Source organism: Hydra vulgaris, chromosome 07, assembly GCF_038396675.1.
Source record: "Hydra vulgaris chromosome 07, alternate assembly HydraT2T_AEP".
In the NCBI taxonomy this organism is placed as follows: Eukaryota; Metazoa; Cnidaria; class Hydrozoa; order Anthoathecata; family Hydridae; genus Hydra; species Hydra vulgaris.
The window spans coordinates 19,547,501-19,569,089 of NC_088926.1; the positions used below are offsets into that span (position 1 = coordinate 19,547,501).

General features: G+C 27.0%; 1 protein-coding gene across 1 annotated transcript in view; it reads right to left on the minus strand.

Moving 5' to 3' along the window:
• LOC100214545 (ribosome biogenesis protein BRX1 homolog) overlaps positions 1-21,589 on the minus strand; it is a 39,852-nt gene that overhangs the window by 6,242 nt on the left and 12,021 nt on the right. The window contains exons 4-9 of the mRNA XM_065801297.1: positions 18,269-18,321; positions 12,402-12,445; positions 8,086-8,156; positions 7,896-7,945; positions 7,748-7,821; positions 7,507-7,659 (exon numbers count right to left, since the gene is read on the minus strand). Of these exons, the coding sequence (XP_065657369.1) occupies positions 7,507-7,659; positions 7,748-7,821; positions 7,896-7,945; positions 8,086-8,156; positions 12,402-12,445; positions 18,269-18,321 (445 nt within the window). The remainder of the gene's footprint in view (positions 1-7,506; positions 7,660-7,747; positions 7,822-7,895; positions 7,946-8,085; positions 8,157-12,401; positions 12,446-18,268; positions 18,322-21,589) is intronic.

A 21,589-nucleotide genomic window follows, 5' to 3' on the forward strand; every position in this document is an offset into this window, starting at 1 on the left:
ACTGGAGAATGATTATTCTGCTAATTTTAACGCTTTAGTTGGGGGGCTATTATTCCACTAATTTCTAATGTTTTTAGTTGGGGGGAGAGGGCTATTGCCCCCTCTGCCCCCTATACATACATACATACATACATACATACATACATACATACATACATACATACATATATATATATATATATATATATATATATATATATATATATATATATATATATATATATATATATATATATATATATATAAGAAAACATCAGATAATACAAGTTCTCTCAATACAATTAGAAATTTATTATAAGAAACTTTTGCTGGATTGTACAAGATGATGATAGAGACCAAAATCTATTGTGATTTCTTATAAAAAATGTAATTTTTTTATTGAAAGAACTCGTATTATAAGTCATTTTATAACAGCTAAATACGGAGCTGATATTTACAAACAAACTGAACTGTTACAATTATTGAAGTAGGCGATAAATCTAAAGCAGTGTATATTTTTACAAAAAATCCAAAAAACACAAATTCCAAAATCATTACAAACCAACAGCTCTGTAAATTCAAGGAGAGCAATCAGAGTTTTTAGATTTAGATTTAAAATTTTGATTGGTGTAAAAAAACAATGCTAAAAACGGTATTTTAATGAAACTAAAAATATGCAGCAAAAACTTAAAGTTTAAAACCTACAGCAAAATCTTAAAGTTTATAACATGCAGAAAGTTCTTTATATTCTTGTTCTTAATAAAATACAAAAAACGTTGCGCAAATCACTGAATAAAGTTCACAAGATGTTTAAGAAATAAAACGAAGATTATTCAAAAAGTTTAATATTCTTTAAAACGTATCTAAAAATAACCACAATAATAAATTATGTTTCAAAGAACACTGTTTTAAATCCATGAAGATGGAGAAAAATGAGAAAGTTAAAAAAATAAATTTCTAATTTTGTTTCCAAGAGGAGTTGGAACCTGTTGCTATTCTAGGCCAGAGTTGTTAGTCCTCGGCCTTAAGGCCAAAAATTAAGGCCTTGGCCTTGAAACTTTTGACCTTGGCCGTGGTCTTGGTTTTGACCTTAATTGTTTTGGCCTTGGCCTTTATAAAAAAAAATACATAAATATAAAGAATTAAAAGTTTTCATTCTTTATTTAATGCAATTAATTATGTAATTAATCATTCTTTATTTTACTTTATTTTACTTTATTAACTTAAGACAACAATTTAAGATTTTGGTCTTAAAAATGCTTGTGTAAGCATTGGCCTTGAAACTCATATTCTTGGCCTTGCTACTTTTAACCTTGTTAACAACTCTGCTTCGAGCATGCCAGATACATTCCTAGCTGAAGATCCGAAAACATGGAACAGCCGAGATAACTTCAAGGCTGCAGAGATAACTGTGAAACCCCAAGCAGTAACTAATGACCATGCAGAAAGAGGGGTTGCCCTGACCCAGGATGTAGCAAAGTCTGGTAGATTCATGAGCAAAGAGCAGCTGCAGTATGCTCATTAACTTATTGAAAAAACCAGGCAAACTTCCCTAATGCAAAGAAATCCATTCAAACTGTCAACTATTCTTGTGTTTTTTAAATTAATTCATTTAAACTGTCAACTATTCTTGTGTTTTTTAATGGTTCCTATTATTAAAAAGTCTTCAGGTTATAGTACTTTAGATTGATTTTCTTACTGTTTGCTTTTTGGAACCAAAACAAAAGCACCATTTTTGGCTATACAGGGTGTGGAAAAAGTTCCTGTACAAAAATATAAACAGCAAAAACAGCAAAAGTTCTTGTACAAGATGAGAAACAAATTACACTTCAATTTAAAACAAAATAATACTAAAAAATACTAAAAGAATACGAAGGAATACAAAAGAATACTAAAAACACACTATATATTGAAAGAAAACACCATACAGATAATTCTTTTAAATTATACTTTTGTACGGGAACTTTTTCCGCACCCTCTAAATGCTGTAAGTTCATATAAGTAAAAATTTCAAATAGGTTGAGCTACCCCTAAATATTATTCAATTGAGGTCATTTTTTGCCTGAATTTTTAAAAATATATTTGAACCAAATGAGGGGGTCAGACAACAATTTTGTAAAACTTGAAATTTTAAGGTACTTTAAAGACCACCCAAGTATGTATGAATATATAAATATCTATATGTATATATATACATACATATATATGCATATGTGTATATATATATGTATATATATACATACATATATATGCATATGTGTATATATATATGTATTTATATACATACATATATATGCATATGTGTATATATATATATATATATATATATATATATATATATATATATATATATATATATATATATATATATATATATATATATATATATATATATATACATATATATATATATATGTATATACACACACATACATACTCTTGCATGGTCGTCTTTAAGTTTTTACCACAAAATGTCAGTTCTATGTTTTTTTTAATTTTTTTAATTTTAAAGACCGGAAAAACATTTTTTTTTTCTTTTTAAATTATTTAAAAGACTGCCTGCCCAAACCAAACCCTCAGTCGATGTAGCAGCACTCCGTTGCGAGTCAGGCTATAAGATCGTTAATGTAGCAACACTCTGCCCATGTTTTACAGTTAAAAAATGAAAATAAAAACATTGAGAATGCTTTTCTTTTTAAAAAAATAAAATATAAACATTCTAGTCTTTTAATTTGTGGTTTAATTACTTCCTGCGACTAAATTAATGTGTTTTGACAAAATCTAACCTTAATTTTGTCAGCTTTAAAAGCACAAACAAAGAGCCATTTTTTACCACAAACACATTTCCTTAGCCATTATATATATATATATATATATATATATATATATATATATATATATATATATATATATATATATATATATATATATATATATATATATATACACCTGTGCCAACTTCAATGGAACCATGTTCATACAACTTAAGTGAAAGTGCTTATTCGTAGTATTAGTCATTTGTTCTCTGTTATTTTTGTGATTAGCACCTTTTGTTTTACATTTAAAAGATGACAAAATCTTTAAGTTTAAAACCAGGATGTAGACAAAACAGGTGTAGACAAAAATGAAATAAAGAAAAAGAAATATCAGTTAAAAGAAGAGAAAAAAAATAAAAGACATTAACAAATGTGATTTAGAAGTTTATCCTTATCTCTTACTATACAAGAAGCGCAATCACAATCAATATATAAACTCTAATGAAAGGCTTAAGAAACCCTTGTCATTCACCTCTCAAACAGTAAGTTCTGGAACTTCAACAAAAAGACTTTTCCATGACTAAGTTAGTTGCAGCTTTAGATGTAACTAACTTTGTCATGGAAAATTAGATGTCAATTAGGCATAAAGATTCTGTCTATATAAAACAACATTAGAAGAATTATTGATATTTTATAATCCAAATAATCCAAATTTATTAAAAATTAATGAGAACCAGAAATCTATTTCTGTGTGAGTCAAAGATGTTGAATATATACAAGCAAATAAAAATTCTTTCTTCAAGTGCAGTTGATAATACAGCTGAAATAACTGTAAAACTTATTCAAGATTTTCATGATTTGATCATTGCAAAGAAAGAACAAAAGCAATTTCTACTATGCTGTGTGTATAGCATAGAAACCTGAATCCTAACTGTAAAAAAAAGAGACACTGAAAGGAAAATATCCTGTTAATTCTTTAATTTTATCTTCTTTTAAAAAATGAATTATATATTTATTTTATTTTGATTCACTCCTAACAAGGCTGCAATCAACCACTATTGAGTTAGGAGTTACTAGAAAACAAAGAATGGAGTTATAGAGCAAGAAAACGTCTGACAGAAAACTTAAAAAGTTGAAGGTTGTATGAATCAGGAAAACATGAAGATGGGAGAGAGTTTAGTTCCAAAGGGTTTAAGTTAGGGGAAAAAAACTATACGAATAAAAGTTTTTAGAGTCAAGCGAGAATGAGTTTTAGTTGATGAAACTAGAGATAATAGTATTTGTAGAAAAGAGATGCAACTTTATGACAATGGGGAAGAGGCTCAAGCTTAGCAGATAGAGCATATCAACTACATTTATAATGCAATTTTTGAACAATGTCTAGAAGAGAAAGAGCATCATTAGAAGAACCAGCCCAAATATGACAACAGTGTTTCATACAGGGATGAATAAGAGATTTTTATAAGTGAAAATGGAATAAGGAGAAAATAACGAGCTTGATAAAGAGAGGCAACCTTAGCAGATGCTAATTTCAGTAAATAATTCAATAAATAACTGAGTTTAGTTGGAGCTAAAATTTACAAGCCACTTTAAACCACAATCTTTTACAAAAGTGAAATTAGATTCAAGATCAGCAACCTTTTCTAAGTGATCGAAAAAAGAAGACTGTTAATCAAGACAGGAGTATAAAGTTGATCAAAAGAGCTACTTTAGATTTGTAAATAAAGTAGCCTGGAAGTTCATTAATGTAGATTAGAAACAAAACAAGACCAGCGATAGAACCTTGAGGTACCCCAGAAGTTTCTGATAATGAAGAAGGGTGTTGGTCTTTGAGGATGACTTCAATAAAGCTGTTAGAAATAAATGATTTGATAAACTCAAAAACTGTAAAAACTAGATACACCATATGAAACAAGCTTATGATGGAGACCAGAATGCCAAACTTTGTCAAAAGCCTTAGATATGTCAAGCAATAGCCATGACCTCTATGCCCCCATCTAACACACAATAAAATCTTTCAGTCACAGCAGTTAGCAAGTCAGCCGTAGAGCAAGATGATCAAAAACCGTATTGATTACCTGTGTTTTTGAAAATAGGAACAAGAGATGTCATTTTCCCGCAGGCAGGAAAACAAGACTCAGTCAAGCAATTATTAAATAGTTTAGGGAGAATTGTAAAGAGTTCTTGGGAGAGATACTAAGATCAGTCCCATGAATGAAAGATGGAAAGTTAGTTACCCTTGTTAATGATGCAGTTGAAGATTTTCTAAAAGTCTCTAGAGCCTAACTTCTGAGATACAAGATTTAGTGAACTGAGAATAATGGAGCTTAGTATAAGACAACTCCTTTTTATATTGATTTCTTAATCAATAGTTAAGAAAAACTGGCAATAATAAATAGCCATTTGTTCTCAAGAGAGTTGCTTTTTCAAAAAAGATGAATAATGACTACAATTAGATATACAATAATCACGAAAAAAAATCCTAGTTAGCTACCCAAGGGAGAAAACTGAGAAACACAAGCTAGGATCTAAGACAAGACATAAATCAAAGAGTGAAGGTAGATGATTAAGGTTGTCAGAAAATCCAGTCACAAAGTTAACTATATGAGTAAGAGATTGTTAAAGCCAAGCCATTCAGCATGATGAACATTAAAGTCATTAAAAACAACAATATTGGCAGAGGGGTAAAGAGATAGAGCATGGTCTTTTGATTATATTTTTTTATATTTTAGATCTAATTTCAATTAAATTTTAGGTCTAATTGAAATAAGATCTAAAAGAGTGCAGTCTCGGAAAGAAAGAGAACTATAATGAACAAAGAGAGGTGATAGAGTAAAGAGGTGCATAAAAGCAGAAGTGCATAAAAGAATGGTCAAAGGAAAAGATTAAATAGGTGAATTAATGCATATTTATACCTCCAGCCAAGTAGACTATTGGAGCCTTTGTGAATCAAAGGATAGCACCCATTAACACAAATATTTGTAAAAGATATGTTAAAACAGTTAGGTGGTGGGAATGCTTTTTATGTTGAATATTTGGATTACTTTTGGCATGATTTAAGTTAAAAGAGAACATGACTCATTCATAGATAGAACACAGCCTCCTAAGCAATGAGCTATGCAATTGTCTCAGTCCTATTAATTAACCCTAAGTCATAACATTGGGCTCCTTACGTGGCATTGACAATTGGCTTTAAAAGCATTCACAGGGATACCATTCATGCATAACATGACACTGTTAATACTTCTATATTTTTGCAGATGTTGATGAAATCAGCTTCTCTGAGAGCTACTACAGAGTTCGGGCAACCTTACTACCAGCCAGCCTCAGAACCATTAAAATGAGTTTTAGAGCTGTACCCTCATTAGGAGATAACAGAAAGAGTTGCGTAGCTACTATCAAGGAGGCATAGGAAGCAAGGACCTACAAGGAAGCAAAAACCTATGAGAAGAGTCAAGAAGATCTAGCATTCATTATCCTAGACAGAAAACAATATAATACAGGTTTACATCTACACCAGCCTAATAGATCAAGAAAAGGTTTGGTTGCTTAGGAGGCCACCTACAAGACAGTAGCTGGATGCAGTTAACATCTGCCTAAGATGACTATTTTTATCAAGACACCATTGCTAACCTTTACTCAACCAAGAGCTCCAAGACAGGGGAATTTTAGCTGGATGCAATTAACATCTGCCCAAGATGAGTCTTTTTATATAAACATCACCTCTAGCCTTTACTTAACCAAGATCCTCAATGCAAGGAATTTTTAAGTCAAAGGCAGCAGGGCATGAGGCAGGTAGTACTGGGTTACCTGATACCAGGTAACCCAGTAGTACCTGATACCAGTAACCCAGTCTGGTAGTACTGGGTTACCTGACCTGACCTGGGTTAATTAAAAAGTGCTTCTTCATGCAAACAGTAACTAAAAACATTAGACATGATATTTTGGAAAATATATTAGGAAAAATTCAACATAATACTTGAGGCTATGGTGAGAGTAGGTTTTATTGTTGGAGTAACTAGTTAGTTAATGAGCTCACACTGCATCAAAACAGATTTAAAAAGATCATTTAAACATAATGATCTTTTTAAATCTGGCGAAAAAAAAAAAATTTATATATTACTATAGGCATGACTGATTGTAAATAGTACTGAAGACAGGAAGCAAACTCCTTCCAGCTTTTGCTTAGAAAGCGAATCACACAAGGCAGCAGGACTTGGAACAGGTTGCACTGGGTTATATGTTACCAGAAGCAGAATAATCATGAAGACCATACACCTGACCTGACTATGGTAAAAAAATGTTTTAATTAATTTAGTTGTACAACTGAAATGGTTAAAAAATTTTAAAATCTTCAGAGTTCCATCTGGTTAATGTTGACTTAAGAGCAAAATGTTTTGTATTTAAAAAATTTCGGGTAGTTTAGAAAAAAATAAGGGGTATGCATTTTAATTTCCCAAAAATTTATTTTGCCTTTTTTCATAGGAGACGGGTGAAAAAAATAAAAATAAATACTTTTTGCCTAACTGTCAAAAACATGACTACTTCCGTTAGTTTAATAAAACTTTAATGATTTTATCTAGTTTGATGATTTTCCTAATGATTTAGGTTGTATGAACTGTTTTGCCTAACTACCCAAAACACAAATACTTTCCCTACTTTCATGTTAATTATGTAATTCCATTATTACAAATTGCATTATTTTATATTACAATTTAATAATACAATTGAGAAAAAAAAAAGAGTTAAATTTTATTTTCATTATTTTAACCTGAAAGTTTCTTATCCAAATTCTATGTTCCACAATTGTAAAGGTCATAACTCTGTCAATGAATGGCTTGCTTTTTGGATGACGATTTGGAGTGGCAAAGGCTTGCATAAACATTTCTTTTAGCAGTTTATGTTGGACATGGTCATCAAATTTCTAAATCAAATTTTTTAAAGTGAAATTTAGTTTAAAATTTTGAAAAAAAACATTTTGTTGGAAAAAAAGGAACTAACAAATAAGGTACCTTATCGAAAGAAAGAATAGGGCGAGAACCTTTGAGAGAGTTTCCGGTTAATTTTAACTCATCCATTGTATGTACTAGATCCAAAATAGAATTTACTTAAACTAATAATAATGTAATTATGAAATTTAAAAAAAAAAAAAAATAATACCATTTTCAACAAGGAATCGTGCTGAGGGACCATTTGGTGTATTTGATATCCTTAACACACACGCAAAAAAAAAAATTTGAAATTTGAAAAAAAGAAAGAAAAAAAAGAAAAAAAGAATATTTAAACTTCTAAACCTTGAAAATAATTTATTAACTTTATTAAATACAAATATAAAAAAGTAATTCATTACCACATGTATAGATCTTTTTTTTTCTTCATTTCAAAAAATATGCATTTATTGCAATTCTTCATTTCACAAATCTAGAATCAAACAAAAACAATAAAATTATGATAACCCTCTTTCATTTTTGTTTCAATCAGAGTTGACCATATTCACCAAAGCATTCTAAAATTATGGCAATTTGAAAAATTTGGCTTTTAAAATTATGGCAATTTGAAAACTTTTTTTGGGCAATTTTGTAAAAAATAAGGCTTTTTCAAAAAAAGCCTTATTTTTTAATCCATATAAATAAAAAACTATTTTAAATACTTAAAAATTTTTGTGATGGCAGTAATCTACCTTAACTTTTGAAAAAATTAAAATTTTAATTTTTACAAAAATAATTATTTTTGGCCATTTTGGACTTTAAAACTACAAAAAAAAACACTTTAAAGAAAAAATCTTTAAAGAAAGGCTTTGAATTCGACCCCTACCACATCCCTGGTAGTACAGCGCTCAACTTGTTTCTCCGCACAGCTGCTTTGTTTGTCAAGGTTTGTGTTTCAGAGTTATAGAGTTGCTAGAGGATTTTTCCACAATTAAGTAGCCTCCACGGCTGTAGTAGCTTTCTCTGCCTTAGGGAGGTGAATTAACATAAAAAAAAATATATAGGATAATGGAATATAAAATTAGACATTTTGAATTTGTTACATAGCGTATCTCTAAAACAAATCAACATTTAAATGTAAAATTTTTTATTCTTTTTGAATAGACTAATTGTAAAATTAATTTCGATGTTAATTATTTCTAAGTGGCCAAGTATTACTTCATTTTATGATAATGCAATCTTTATTTAAAGTTATTGAATACATATAATGCAAATACATTTCATTTGTTTTGATTAGGGATCGCTAGTTTACGGTATACTAAAAATTTAGTTTACAGTTTACCGTATAGTATACCGTAAAGTATACCGTAAACAAAACTTTTTTTTGGCGAAACTGTATAACAAGTTTATAAAAAAGTTTACATTAAAAAAAGGTTTGTTTTTTTATTAAATGTCTTTGTTTTTATTTATGCGTATTAGTATAATATATAATATAAGTTACATTATATTTAATATAAGAAACTTATATAATAAACGCTTTTTGAATGACAATTGGTATGGTTGTCTTCATCGAAAAGTCATTCACATTTGTATGCCGATGACCCTGGTTATTTTCTGATATGTGATGACAACGGAAGCGGACACAATATGACATTGTCAAAAATCTTTGTATATAAATGCAACGATATTTCCCTGTTGTTGTATACTTAAAACAATACTTCCTTTTTATATAGGCCATAAATTACTTTAAGACAATTTTACACATTCATAGTTTCAGCAGATTTAATACATTTTTGATCATTTTTATTAGTATATCAAGGGCAGCGTGTTTCTCTTTAAAGTCAGTTTTCTTACAATTTATCTTTAGCTCTCGGCCTTTTTTTATTTGAAATTGCAAATAAAATATTCAGGATGTTGGGTTGTTACCCTTTAAAATCAGTATCTAGGGGTTTAAAATTCATGCCTAACATTAATTTCGAATTATTTGTGAATTCCAATAATGAAATTTCTATTAATTGCTCAATAAACAATGAACATTTGAAAAATCGAAAAACCAAGATTTATTCTGTGAAGCCATTTAGTAAAAAATCAAACAGAAATGAAAAGATAAACCTATTAACATTAACACCATATAGTTGGACAGTCCAACAAACAGAACACTTTTCTGTACCAAAATCAATGTTTAAAAAAGCGCAAAAACTAAAAGCATCTAAAGGTCATCATAGGAGAGTAGAACATATCCAATAGAGGTTATTACTTGCAAATCTAAAAACATTTAGAATTTCTAAAAACAGGAGAGAAAATAGGAATTTTCAAAGTTTCGTCAACTTCACCCAAAACGTTTCTCAAATAAATTGTTTCTGAACTTAAAAACTTGCAATCACACTTTATTTGCACAATCTATATTTCTTTGAAAGCTGAAACCTTTAACAAAACCAATTATTGTTTAAAAAATAAATTATTGTTTTGCTTGATTTTGCAGAAAACTATAGCACAAGACGCAGTTTTATAGCACAAGACGCAGTTTTATAGCACAAGACGCAGTCCAAGGATTTCATTGAAATAATAGCCAAGCAACACTTCATCTTTTCGTTATTTACTAGAAAGATTCTAAAAATAAACAGAAACCCATAAATGTTGAAACCCAACAGCCACCCAACCAAATGTTGGGTTCCTATTGCAAATGTTTTAGTAAAAGTAAAATTGTTGGGTTGCACAATATCAATCAGCCAGAAGCTATCAAATTTCTAAGCTAGAATTTGAAAAAATATCATTAAATTTTCAAATGTTTAACAAAAACATTTAGACTATTATTTTGAGAATTTTTTACGGTCTTTTATTGTAATTGAGATTTATTTCTTGCCTTTAAATGAGTCTCAAATTTATTCATATGTTGGAAAAATATAAGCTTTTATGCACAGATACCTTTATTTTAAAATTCATTTTTTAAATTCCTCATTTTAGAAAAAATAAATAAACAAATTTTCACAGTAAAATGTTGATTGGTTTTAAAGATATTAACTATATAACAAATTCAAAATGGCCAATTTTTAAGTCCAAAATCCTATTTTGATATTTGTTATTATTTTATCTAAATATAAAAAGGTATGTTATTTAATTTATCAAAACAAATAAAATGTATTTGCATCAATAACTTAAAATAAAGATTCCATTATTACAAAATAAGGTAATACTTGGCCACTTAAAGATAATTAACTTTAAATCTAATTTTATAATTCTTTAATTCAAAAAGAATAAAAATTGTACGCTTAAATGTTGCTTTGTTTTGGAGATATTGGCTATGTGAAAAATTCAAAATGGCTGGTTTTGAATTTCATAATCCTATTTTGATAGAAAGTGTAAGTTTAGATATCTCAGCAGCTACAAGACAGCCCAAAACTATTTTTCTGTATTTCTTCTTCTTATACTGAAGATACATTTCTAAAAGTTTCAAGTGTTAAATTTACTATACACTCGTTCAATTTTCAGTTCTTAAATGGACTTAAATTAACATATAAAGGCTGAATAAGCTAAAATAACAAAATAACATAACTTTTACATTCCCTTATGTATTCTTCCTTTATTAGCTTCATTAATATTGAAATTTTTCCTTTAGAGTGTTTTATTTTTAGTTTTCAAGTCCAAAATGGCCAAAAGTAATTATTTTTGTAAAATAAATTTTAATTTTTTTAAAAAGTTGAGTTAGATGACTACCATCATATTGATTTTTAAAAATTTAAGAGTTTTATTTATATGGATTTAAAAATAAGTCATTTTTGAAAAAGACAAAAAATTGTCTAAAATAAGCTCAATATATTTTTCTAATAATTATTATATTTTTCTAATAATTATTATATTCTTCTAATAATTATTCTAATAACTACCATAATTTTAGAATGCTTTAAGATAATAAGTTAAAAACTTTGGGGAAATTTTTTTTCTCTATAAAACCTACAGAAGTAAATTTTGAAAAACTCTGAATGGCCGCTTAGAAAATTTTCAAAAAATTGGCTCATATTATATATGGAATGACCCTAAACCTTTTTTTGGTTACAGAACTCAATTTTGTTTTTTAATTGCGGTAGTGTTTTTTAATTTTTGTTTTTTAATATGCGGTAGTGGTGTAGTGGTAAAACGCTCACTTCATAAGCGAGAGGTTCCGAGTTCGATCCCCACCATGTCCCTGGTAGTACCGCGCTCAATTTGTTTTTCCGCGCAGCGGCCTTGTTCGTCAAGGCTCCTGTTTTGGAGTTATAGAGTTGAGAGAGAGTTATAACCACTATTAAATAGCCTCCTCATCTGTAGTGGCCTTCTCGGCTTTGAGGAGGTGAATAACAAAAAAAAAAAAAAAAAAAAAAAAGCTTACATTTACATATTAATAGCATATAGATTAGCTATTATTAGAATATTTATTATTTTTATGACTATGATGAAATAGATAATATAAGAAAAATATGAGAATGCATTAACAGTTTGTAAAAATTAAAATAATACTTAGGGATATAAAAAACAACTTTTGTAAAAACAAAAAAAATGATACAAAACATAAAGATTTCAATTAATAATTTTAAAAAAAAAAAATTTTTTTTTTTGACTAATACTTCAGATTTTTAATTTTTTTTGGTGAGCTGTTAAAAAATAATTGAACTAAATATAGAAAACACATTAAAAATCAGATTTTGAAAACACATTAAGAAAATTAACTTTAAATGATTAGATTTAGATCAATTCTCCTTGCCTCGTTTATTAGGGAAAGTCTATCCTTCCTATCCAGTTTGTTATCTAAAAATAGAGAGAAAAAATATATATATCAGGCCTTGCTAAGAAGCGTTACGCAGCTCGCATTTTGCTTGCGAAAAGGCGATTTGCCTACGCGTTCAGCAGTTTTGCGCTACGCAAAAACTTATATCTTTTAGAATATTTAAATTATCTTTTGATTATCGTTAACATGACGTTTATTCAGAAGAAATAAAGTCGTAAGCATTTAACCGCAATTGATTTTTTAAGCATTTAACTAATAGATTTTTTTGTTAAAGAAACAGTTTGTTTCATAATTATTTTTTTTGTTGTTAAAAATTAGTTAAAAAAAATAAAGTGTTTTAAGTTTTATCTTAAAGAATTAAATATATAAATTCCTTTTAAATATAAAAATTATTTTTAGTCATAATAGTTTAAAAAATGCACGATTTATTTTGATGTAAATATTTTATTAATAAGATATTTTGTTTATTGTTAATTCAATAACGTAAAGTTTTAATGACGTTCATTTAATTTATGAAAATAAATTATGAACACGAATATGTTATCGGTAACTGATAAATAACAAAAAAAAAAAATTGTTTAAAAACATTATTAAAAAGAGTTCACAAATTAAATAAGAAAAAATTTATTAACAGTTAATAAAATAACCAAAAACCAAATGTAAAATCATAAGAAAATGAACAAATATTTTACGTTTCATGAAAAAAATATTTTTTTCAAAATAAAATTTAGTTTATAATTGAAAAAAAAAATAAAAATGATTTTTTTAATAAGAACTATAATTTTATTTGTAACTTTTGTTATAGTGAGAAAAAAAAGCTGTTTGTATGATTTTTAACGCGATAATAAAATAACTTTAATTACAATGCGGTACTTGTAAAGACACTAGTGACGCAATATAACTTCTAACGATGCAAAATATATTTGCTGAGTTGAGTTACTTGAAAATGCGTTACGCGTTTTCGCTACGCAGCAAATCTCGTAACAAGGCCTGATATATATACACACACATTTACAACATATATATATATATATATATATATATATATATATATATATATATATATATATATATATATATATATATATATATATATATATATATATATATATATATATATATATATAAATACAGACAAAAATACAATTTGTTGAAGTATCACGCTGTTTCCCAATTACTTGGCCATATTATTTAACAACAACAACAACATAAAAAATTCAAACTTATTGCAGCACATGATCTGATATCAAAGTTACAAAATCTATTATTCAAATAATATATTTTACAAATAAATAGCAATTTATTTTCTTATTTTCCTATTATATAAGTATTGAGAAAAACAACAAATATAACAAAAACAGTTTTAAAGGCAAAAAGATGTGAAAACCCATAAAATCCTTAACAAATAGCATATCAACACTTTCAATTATTGTTAAACTGTTATAACATAAAATGTATTTTTCCTCAACTTGTAACCAATTCAGTAGCTAAAAATAACAACTACTAAAAAAAAAAAAGAATATAAATTTGTGAAATATTATAAAAAAATTTTTTTTTTTTAATTTTCTTAATTTAATTATTAAATTTTTCTATCTTCTTATTTAATTAATATTTGATATTTCGTCACAACTTTGTTTGCTTTTTTTAGTATTGTTTTTTTTTTCTTCTCAGAAGATAAACTTTTTACTGCAAATTATTCGAACACTTTAAATTTAAAAGATGCGTTCTGCTGTAGTCAGTGTGTTTAAAAATATTACTTTAAGCGTGGACAAACAAGGCGTATGACTGCGACAATAGTTGTATAGCTTTCTTACTGTGTTTAATATTTAAACATTCTTTTTATTATCTTTAATACTGTGTTGGCTTTACCAGTAGCTAAATTAACTTGTGAGTGCCATTTTAAATTCATATATACAATCTATTGCAAAGTTAACATCTGCTAAGTTTGCTCCTCTTTATTGTACTCTTCTTTATTGTGCTTGTCATTTTCTTACTCCTGATTCCATACTCTACCACTATAAAACTCTTATTCAACCTTGTATGTAATACCATTTTCATATTTTGACAGGTTCTTTTCTTGACAAGGTGTAAAATTTGATGGACATGCTTTAGTAGCTAAGCTTAAGCCTAACCCATCATCTTAAGGTTACACTTCTTTCTCTTTTCTACAACCAAATCTTTTCCTTAAATCAAAACTCAATCATACATGACTTATCATTCAGATAAGTTGGAGGCTTTTACTGTAACTGTTCCTTTATGCTCAAAAAACTTTTATTAGTCTAGTTTTTCACAAATTTTTCACAGTTTTTACAAGTCTTCTTTCAACGACTATCTTGCTCTATAACTCTCTTCATTTATTTCTGTTAACTCCCAATTAAAGAGTGTTTTTTTAAAAGTCACATTTTTATTGTTTTGAGAAAAATAAAAATAATAATCCATTATTTTTTTGAATATCAATAATTTTCTAATTGTTAATAAAGTTAATAAACAATTCTTTTATTCACACTAGCATAGTTAAATTTGTATCATTTTCAATAAAAAATTCAAACTTTGAAAAAAATCAATTTTGGAAAAAATGAACTTAGCTCAAGTTTAAAATTTTCAATAATTTAAATAGTGACTACTTGTAGCTTTATTGGAAGTAAATTTACTTTTTAAAAGGTTGCCATAAATCACTCTCTGTTTTCTGATATTTTAAAGGTTTTTGATCCATTTTCAGTAATTTCTCATGATATGGTTGGAGTTTAAGCATCAAGAGTGAGTGTGGCACTTTATTAAAAGCTTTTTTAAGACTAAATAAACCATTAGTTGATCATTTTCTAGATCTGCTATGTTATCATAAGTTTTCAATAGATTTTATGCGCAGCTTTTATAATTTCAAAGCACATTTTAATTTTAATTTAATAATATATTAAGTTGTATATTAGATAAGCCATAATTTCATACTTAATGAGAGATTTTAAAACAATACACGAGATAGAGGTTAATAAGATATACGAGGTGTGTTCAAAAAATACCTGGAATTTTTAAATTTTGCGAGTTTGGAGAGTCCAATTGTCAGCATTTTTGTGTGTGTGTGTGTTTGTATACATGCCCCTAAAGTATGATAAAATCCTTAGCTATATTCATTGTTTACTTTGTCTGTAGTAGTCGCTAAGGTTCGACGTGTTTTTATGAGCTCTGCGATTTTTGTTTGTTTAAAAAATGAAAGAATTGAAGAGTCAAAGAATTTGTATTAAATTTTGCATAAAAAATGAAATGTAACAAAGTGTGTGAAATGTTGCAAAAAGTCTATGGTGAGTCTGCTATGAAAAAAACAAGTGTTTACAAGTAGTATAAGCGTTTCCAAGATGGCTGCAAAGACGTTAAAGATGACGAATGCTCCAGTCGACCCAGCACATCAATAATCAATGAAAATGAGAAAAAAGTGGAAAAAATGGTTATGAATGATCACCAAATCACAATAAGAGAAGTTTATTGATGAATTAGGCATATTAATTGGCTTATGTCATAACATTTTTCAAATGTTTTGGGCATGAAACAAGTGGCAGCAAACTTGTTTCATTGTTTGTTTGTAATTTTTTAGCCAAAAACAACACTGTAGTCATGCCCCAACCTTCATATTCACCAGATATGGCTCCGTGTGACTTTTTCTTATTCCCAAAAATGAAGAAAACCTTAAAAAGCCATTGCTGAATGAACTAGAGGCCAAATCCCAAAGATCGAGTTTGAGAAGAGTTTCAAGAATCGGCAGAAGCGCTGGCACAAGTGCATAGTATCAAATGGGGACTACTTTGAAGGAGCCAACATTAATGTAGATGAATAAATAAATATTTTTTTGAAAAAACAAAAATTCCAGGTATTTTTTCAACACACCTCGTATTTTCCTATAATTTCATGTTTTTTTTAAAAAAAAAAAAGGATATATGACTTTAATTGAGATTAGGTAATTCTTGTTTAGTCAATGATTTTTATATAAAAAATTTAATGGTTGCAAATGGTGCTATGGCATCCATTTAAGACAAACAGGTTTATCCCGGTAACATCAACAGCATTGTATATATCTGTTTTCATTTATTTTTTAATAGTACAGCAAGTTATTATAAACAATAAGAACAACTTTAGCTGCAACTTTATTGATATGTTATGTTTATTTACATTAATAATAATAAATTAAAATTATTTTTTAAAATGTCATAAAATCTATATTTTTTACAGTATTGTCATATTTATCAAACAATGAGGATATATCTGCTTTAATTTTATAGTTAGAAAAACAATTGGATGATCTTTTAACTTTCACTATTCATTTTTTTCATATTCAATATGTTTTGACCTCACCTAACCAATATATTATCTGCCAAAAATTTCATTACTAAAAAGATGACTAAGTGATATTATGGAACTGATTTTTCATTAGATAATAATTTCCTGCCATATCGTTAAATGTTGATATCCTATGCAATATTTCAATACAATAACTAATGCACATTATTATTATATTTATGTATATATATATATATATATATATATATATATATATATATATATATATATATATATATATATATATATATATATATATATATATATATATATATACTCAAATATTTATGTATATTGAATTTTGACAAATCTTTAATTAACTCATGCAGTAGTGTTATCGTGGTAGAGCGCTCGCCTCATAAGCGAGAAGTTCCAAGTTTAATTCCCACCACGTCCCTGGAAAAACTGCGCTTAACTTATTTCTCTGTGCAGCGGCCTTGTTTGTCAAAGTTTGTGGTTCAGAGTTATAGAATTGAGAGAGAGAGTTGTAACCACAATTAAAGTAGTTAGTTTTATAGTCTGATGAGACTGTCTAGTGGTCTTGAAATATTACTAATAAATAATATAGTTGCTTTGGATGTTTCCATAAAAAGAAATAGCATTAAATCTATATATATCTTATACCGCTGATTTAGGTAAGCAGTGTGATGTCATACTGAAATAGCCTGCTGCCGGGGGCTTCAGTACATACATTGACTTACTAATAGCCTGACTTGTATTGGAGTGCTGCTACATCGACTGAGGGTTTGGAATGGGGCGGCAATCTTTTCATTTATTATTCTTCATTTTCTTCTTTTTCTAAAAAAGCTGTATCAATTTAGATAAGCAAAAAAAGTGAGCAAATGCTCACATAAATTGCTATAGTATATTATATATACATATATATATATATATATATATATATATATATATATATATATATATATATATATATATATATATATATATATATATATATATATATATATATATATTATATATATACTTATTTTAATGGCTTTAAATGTGCACTGTCCTAATATGTTTTGCATGATTTAACTTTTAAAATCTAAATGTTTTTAAAACATTTTGTTCTGGACTTTGAATTTAAATGCCAACTCAACATTTATAATCATTAGTTTTAAACAATAATGAAAATATTTTTCTTTATATTTGAACTTTTTAATGTCATTGTACAATTTATTTTTTAAAGGTTAGCCTTCCAGGATTTATAGTAGACCCAATTCTTGAGTCTTAAGTGTACTTAAGTCATAACCTGCACCAATTTCCCAAGGACTCATCTTAAATTTCAATCTGATTAAAAAGGTATTATGCTATCTTGAATTAAAGTTGAAGTATAGTCATACAGTATAACTTAATAATATTAAAATTATATAGAAGCCTCCATGACTCTGGAGCCTTAGCAAGGTAAATAAAATTTAAACAACAACAACAACAACAAAAAATATATTATAAATTTGACACACTAAAGTGTAATAATCATACATATAAGATTAAAAAAAAAGAAAAACAGTAACCTGCTCTTGAATGTGGCATTAAAGTGCGCAGATCAAGCATTAAATGTCGAGCCCTGAAATATTTAAATACTTTATTTTTATATTGACAAACTTTATTAAAAACTTATTAAAACTTTTTTTAAACTTTGTTAAAAGGCGTTATTATTACATATTGGTAACAAACGTTATTGGTAACAAACGTTGGTAACAATATTGGTAACAAATGTTAGAAAAAACTCGATTATTGGTAACATAAAATGAATTCATTCATTGATAACGTATGATAGAACTCAAACCCAGTATTTTTTATTGCTCCTATAGGTCAGCATCAGGTCAGCAATAATTTGCCAACCTAAAACACTTCTAGGTAGGCAATTAGATCAGCTGACCTAACTGCCTACCTAGATATAAATAAATACTGTTCGATTTGAGACTATAATAAGATTTATTATTATATATTTATTATATTTTATTAATAAAAATTATTATTTTTTTAGTAGTTTTTAGTTGTAGAGAATTTTGAACTGTATTTAAATATATAAATTTTGAATGGAAAAATCTAAAAAGTTATTCAATTCCACATGATAATGAAATTTGCAAATCCTAAGATAATTATGAGAACACTAAATTAAAAAAGCAAAATAATAATAATTAAAAAAAAACAACTAATTAATTAAAAAAAAAAATGTTGTGATAATGTTGAGTCATTGAGAAATTCTGGAGGTTGAGTTGTGTGGCACTTTCAACTTTTAAAATTTTTTAGTGCAACAAAAGTTAATGCTTTTTTGCATATTGATGGAAGCAGCAAGAGCAAGGAAAGAGCAAAAGCTTATTCCTTGCTTTTGGTAAACATATTCTGGTGAGCTCTATTATAACAGGTATTTCTGAGCCTCCTATTATAACAGGTAACAAGTCAGAAGAATAGCAAAATTGAGAATCAAAATCTGTATCTTCAAAAATAAATTTATTAGATTAACAATAAATTGTTGAATAAGATTTTAGAAGTTTGCTAAAGACTAAAAAAATTGGCTAATAAAACTAAGAAGCCAGACTTAGCAACACTTAAAGTGGTCAGAGCAATCTTCAGAATTGGAACAGACGACCACAGTTAAAATTAAGTTGACCACAGATGCCATTTCAAGCAAGCAGAAAAATTAAATTTAGCTAAGCACTTGTTAAATAGTTGAGTATTAAAAAGAATTCTGGAGAACACTACGACTGTGACAGAAATGTTGTCACGACCACAATCTGTAGAGAAGTTTTAGTAAGATATAACTTAAACTTTGGATTTGGATGTTTAACAATGGTTGCCTGGGCAACAAGCAGAAGAGTTTAAGAAATAAAAAACAGCAGAGTTATTTGGATATTTAACAACTAGTAAAGAGTAAGAGATTGCATAAGACAGAAATTTTAAGCTATAGTGCCTGCAGGGTTTGTTTGAGTACTTTTAAGTTACTATAACAACATTGATTACATGCGCATATTTAATCTTGCATGATTTATGTTTTTTTGATAAACTTGCATGATTAAAATTTTTGATAAACTTGCATGATTAAAATTTTTGATAAACTTGCATGATTAAAATTTTTGATAAACTTGCATGATTTAAGTTTTTTTGATAAACTTGGATGATTAAAGAACAATTAATCTTTCTTTTAAAGATCAAGGGATGCAATATTAAACAGGAAAAAAACAATTTTTCTTGCACTACCAATAATATTTCTCATAACTGTTTCAGATAAAAAAAGTTAAAAGCAATCTTTTTTTTAATTTCAAATAAGTCAAATATAAAAATATAATATATTCAAGGTGAATATATAAGGTGAAATTAGTTTTATCATCAGATAAAACTAGAAAAATAAAGCAAACAGTACAATGTAATATTAAAAATGAAACAACTGCAAATCAGTCTGCAAATCAGTTTAGCAATGATCAAACATTTTGAATTAAAAAAAATAGTGATTGCCTTTATATCTTTTTAAAATCTTATTCAATATCTTTTTATAAATCAAATATAACTGTCAATTAGAATCTCATAACTCTCTAGCGCAGATATTTATATAAAATTAAAAACAGAGATGTTTAAAACATACAATAACTAATTTAAGCCACTTATATCAAAAAATAAACTCTAATAACATTTTAAAATCTTTTTATCATTATTTTTATTATCAATTAATTAATGACTAATTTAAAAAAAAATTTTAAATTTATAAATGAATAATTTTTCAAAGTTTCCCTTAACAAAAATTAGAAAATAGAATATTTTGAATTGGTTGATTTTTAAATTACCCTGCATATTTTTCGGATCTTTACTAATTTTATTATGATTATACTTTTTATTTATAATACTTGAATGTTTAAACAAACAATAAATTAAAATATGTAAGTTTTGACTAAATTTATTGTTTTGGTTTTTCATAAATTTTTGCAATGTGAAAAATCACCCTTTCATTAAAGCTATGCTCACAGCTTTTAAAAAGAATGACAAAACTGAAAATATGAAGACCGGAAATATTTCCAAATATTGCAAATTGTGATCACTTAATTCGCCTTGATCACTTATCAAAATATAATTTGTTAAAACTGAAAAACTCCTTTTAACACAAAAGTAAAGTTAATACCACATAACTTTCTAAATATATCTGGGAAATGAAAATAAAGGGGTCTTCTAATCCTATTCTTATGTGGAATATTATTGATAGGGTGGAATCATTTAAACCTGAAGGAAAGTTGTGTAACCTTTGTTTAACTAAAAATTATCATACCATTACGTCATCTTTGAAACTATTGAATAAACAAAGTGTCGCCACGAAAACAAATTTGTTATCTACAAGTTTAACACCATCTAAGCTAACACTGTATTGTATCTTTGTATATAATTTTTTGTTGTTATGGTTGTTTGTAACGTCTGATGATTGCATAAAGCGTGAAATTATGAGTTATGTTTTAAATTTAATTGTAATTATTTTACTAATATTCTGATATAATATACATATATATATATATATATATATATATATATATATATATATATATATATATATATATATATATATATATATATATATATATATGTATATATATATATATATATATATATATATATATATATATATATATATATATATATATATATATATATATATATATATATATATATATATATATACGGGCAATTCCATGGCAGAAAATGAAAAAATAGTCAAACTTTATTCTCTTTTTCGTCAACTTTTAGCAAATGAATATTGATGTACATACATGAAAGTTTATTTAATATATAACTTTAGTACTAAAATTAATATATTTAAGTCAAGTTTATGCTTCCAAGAGTTACGGTTT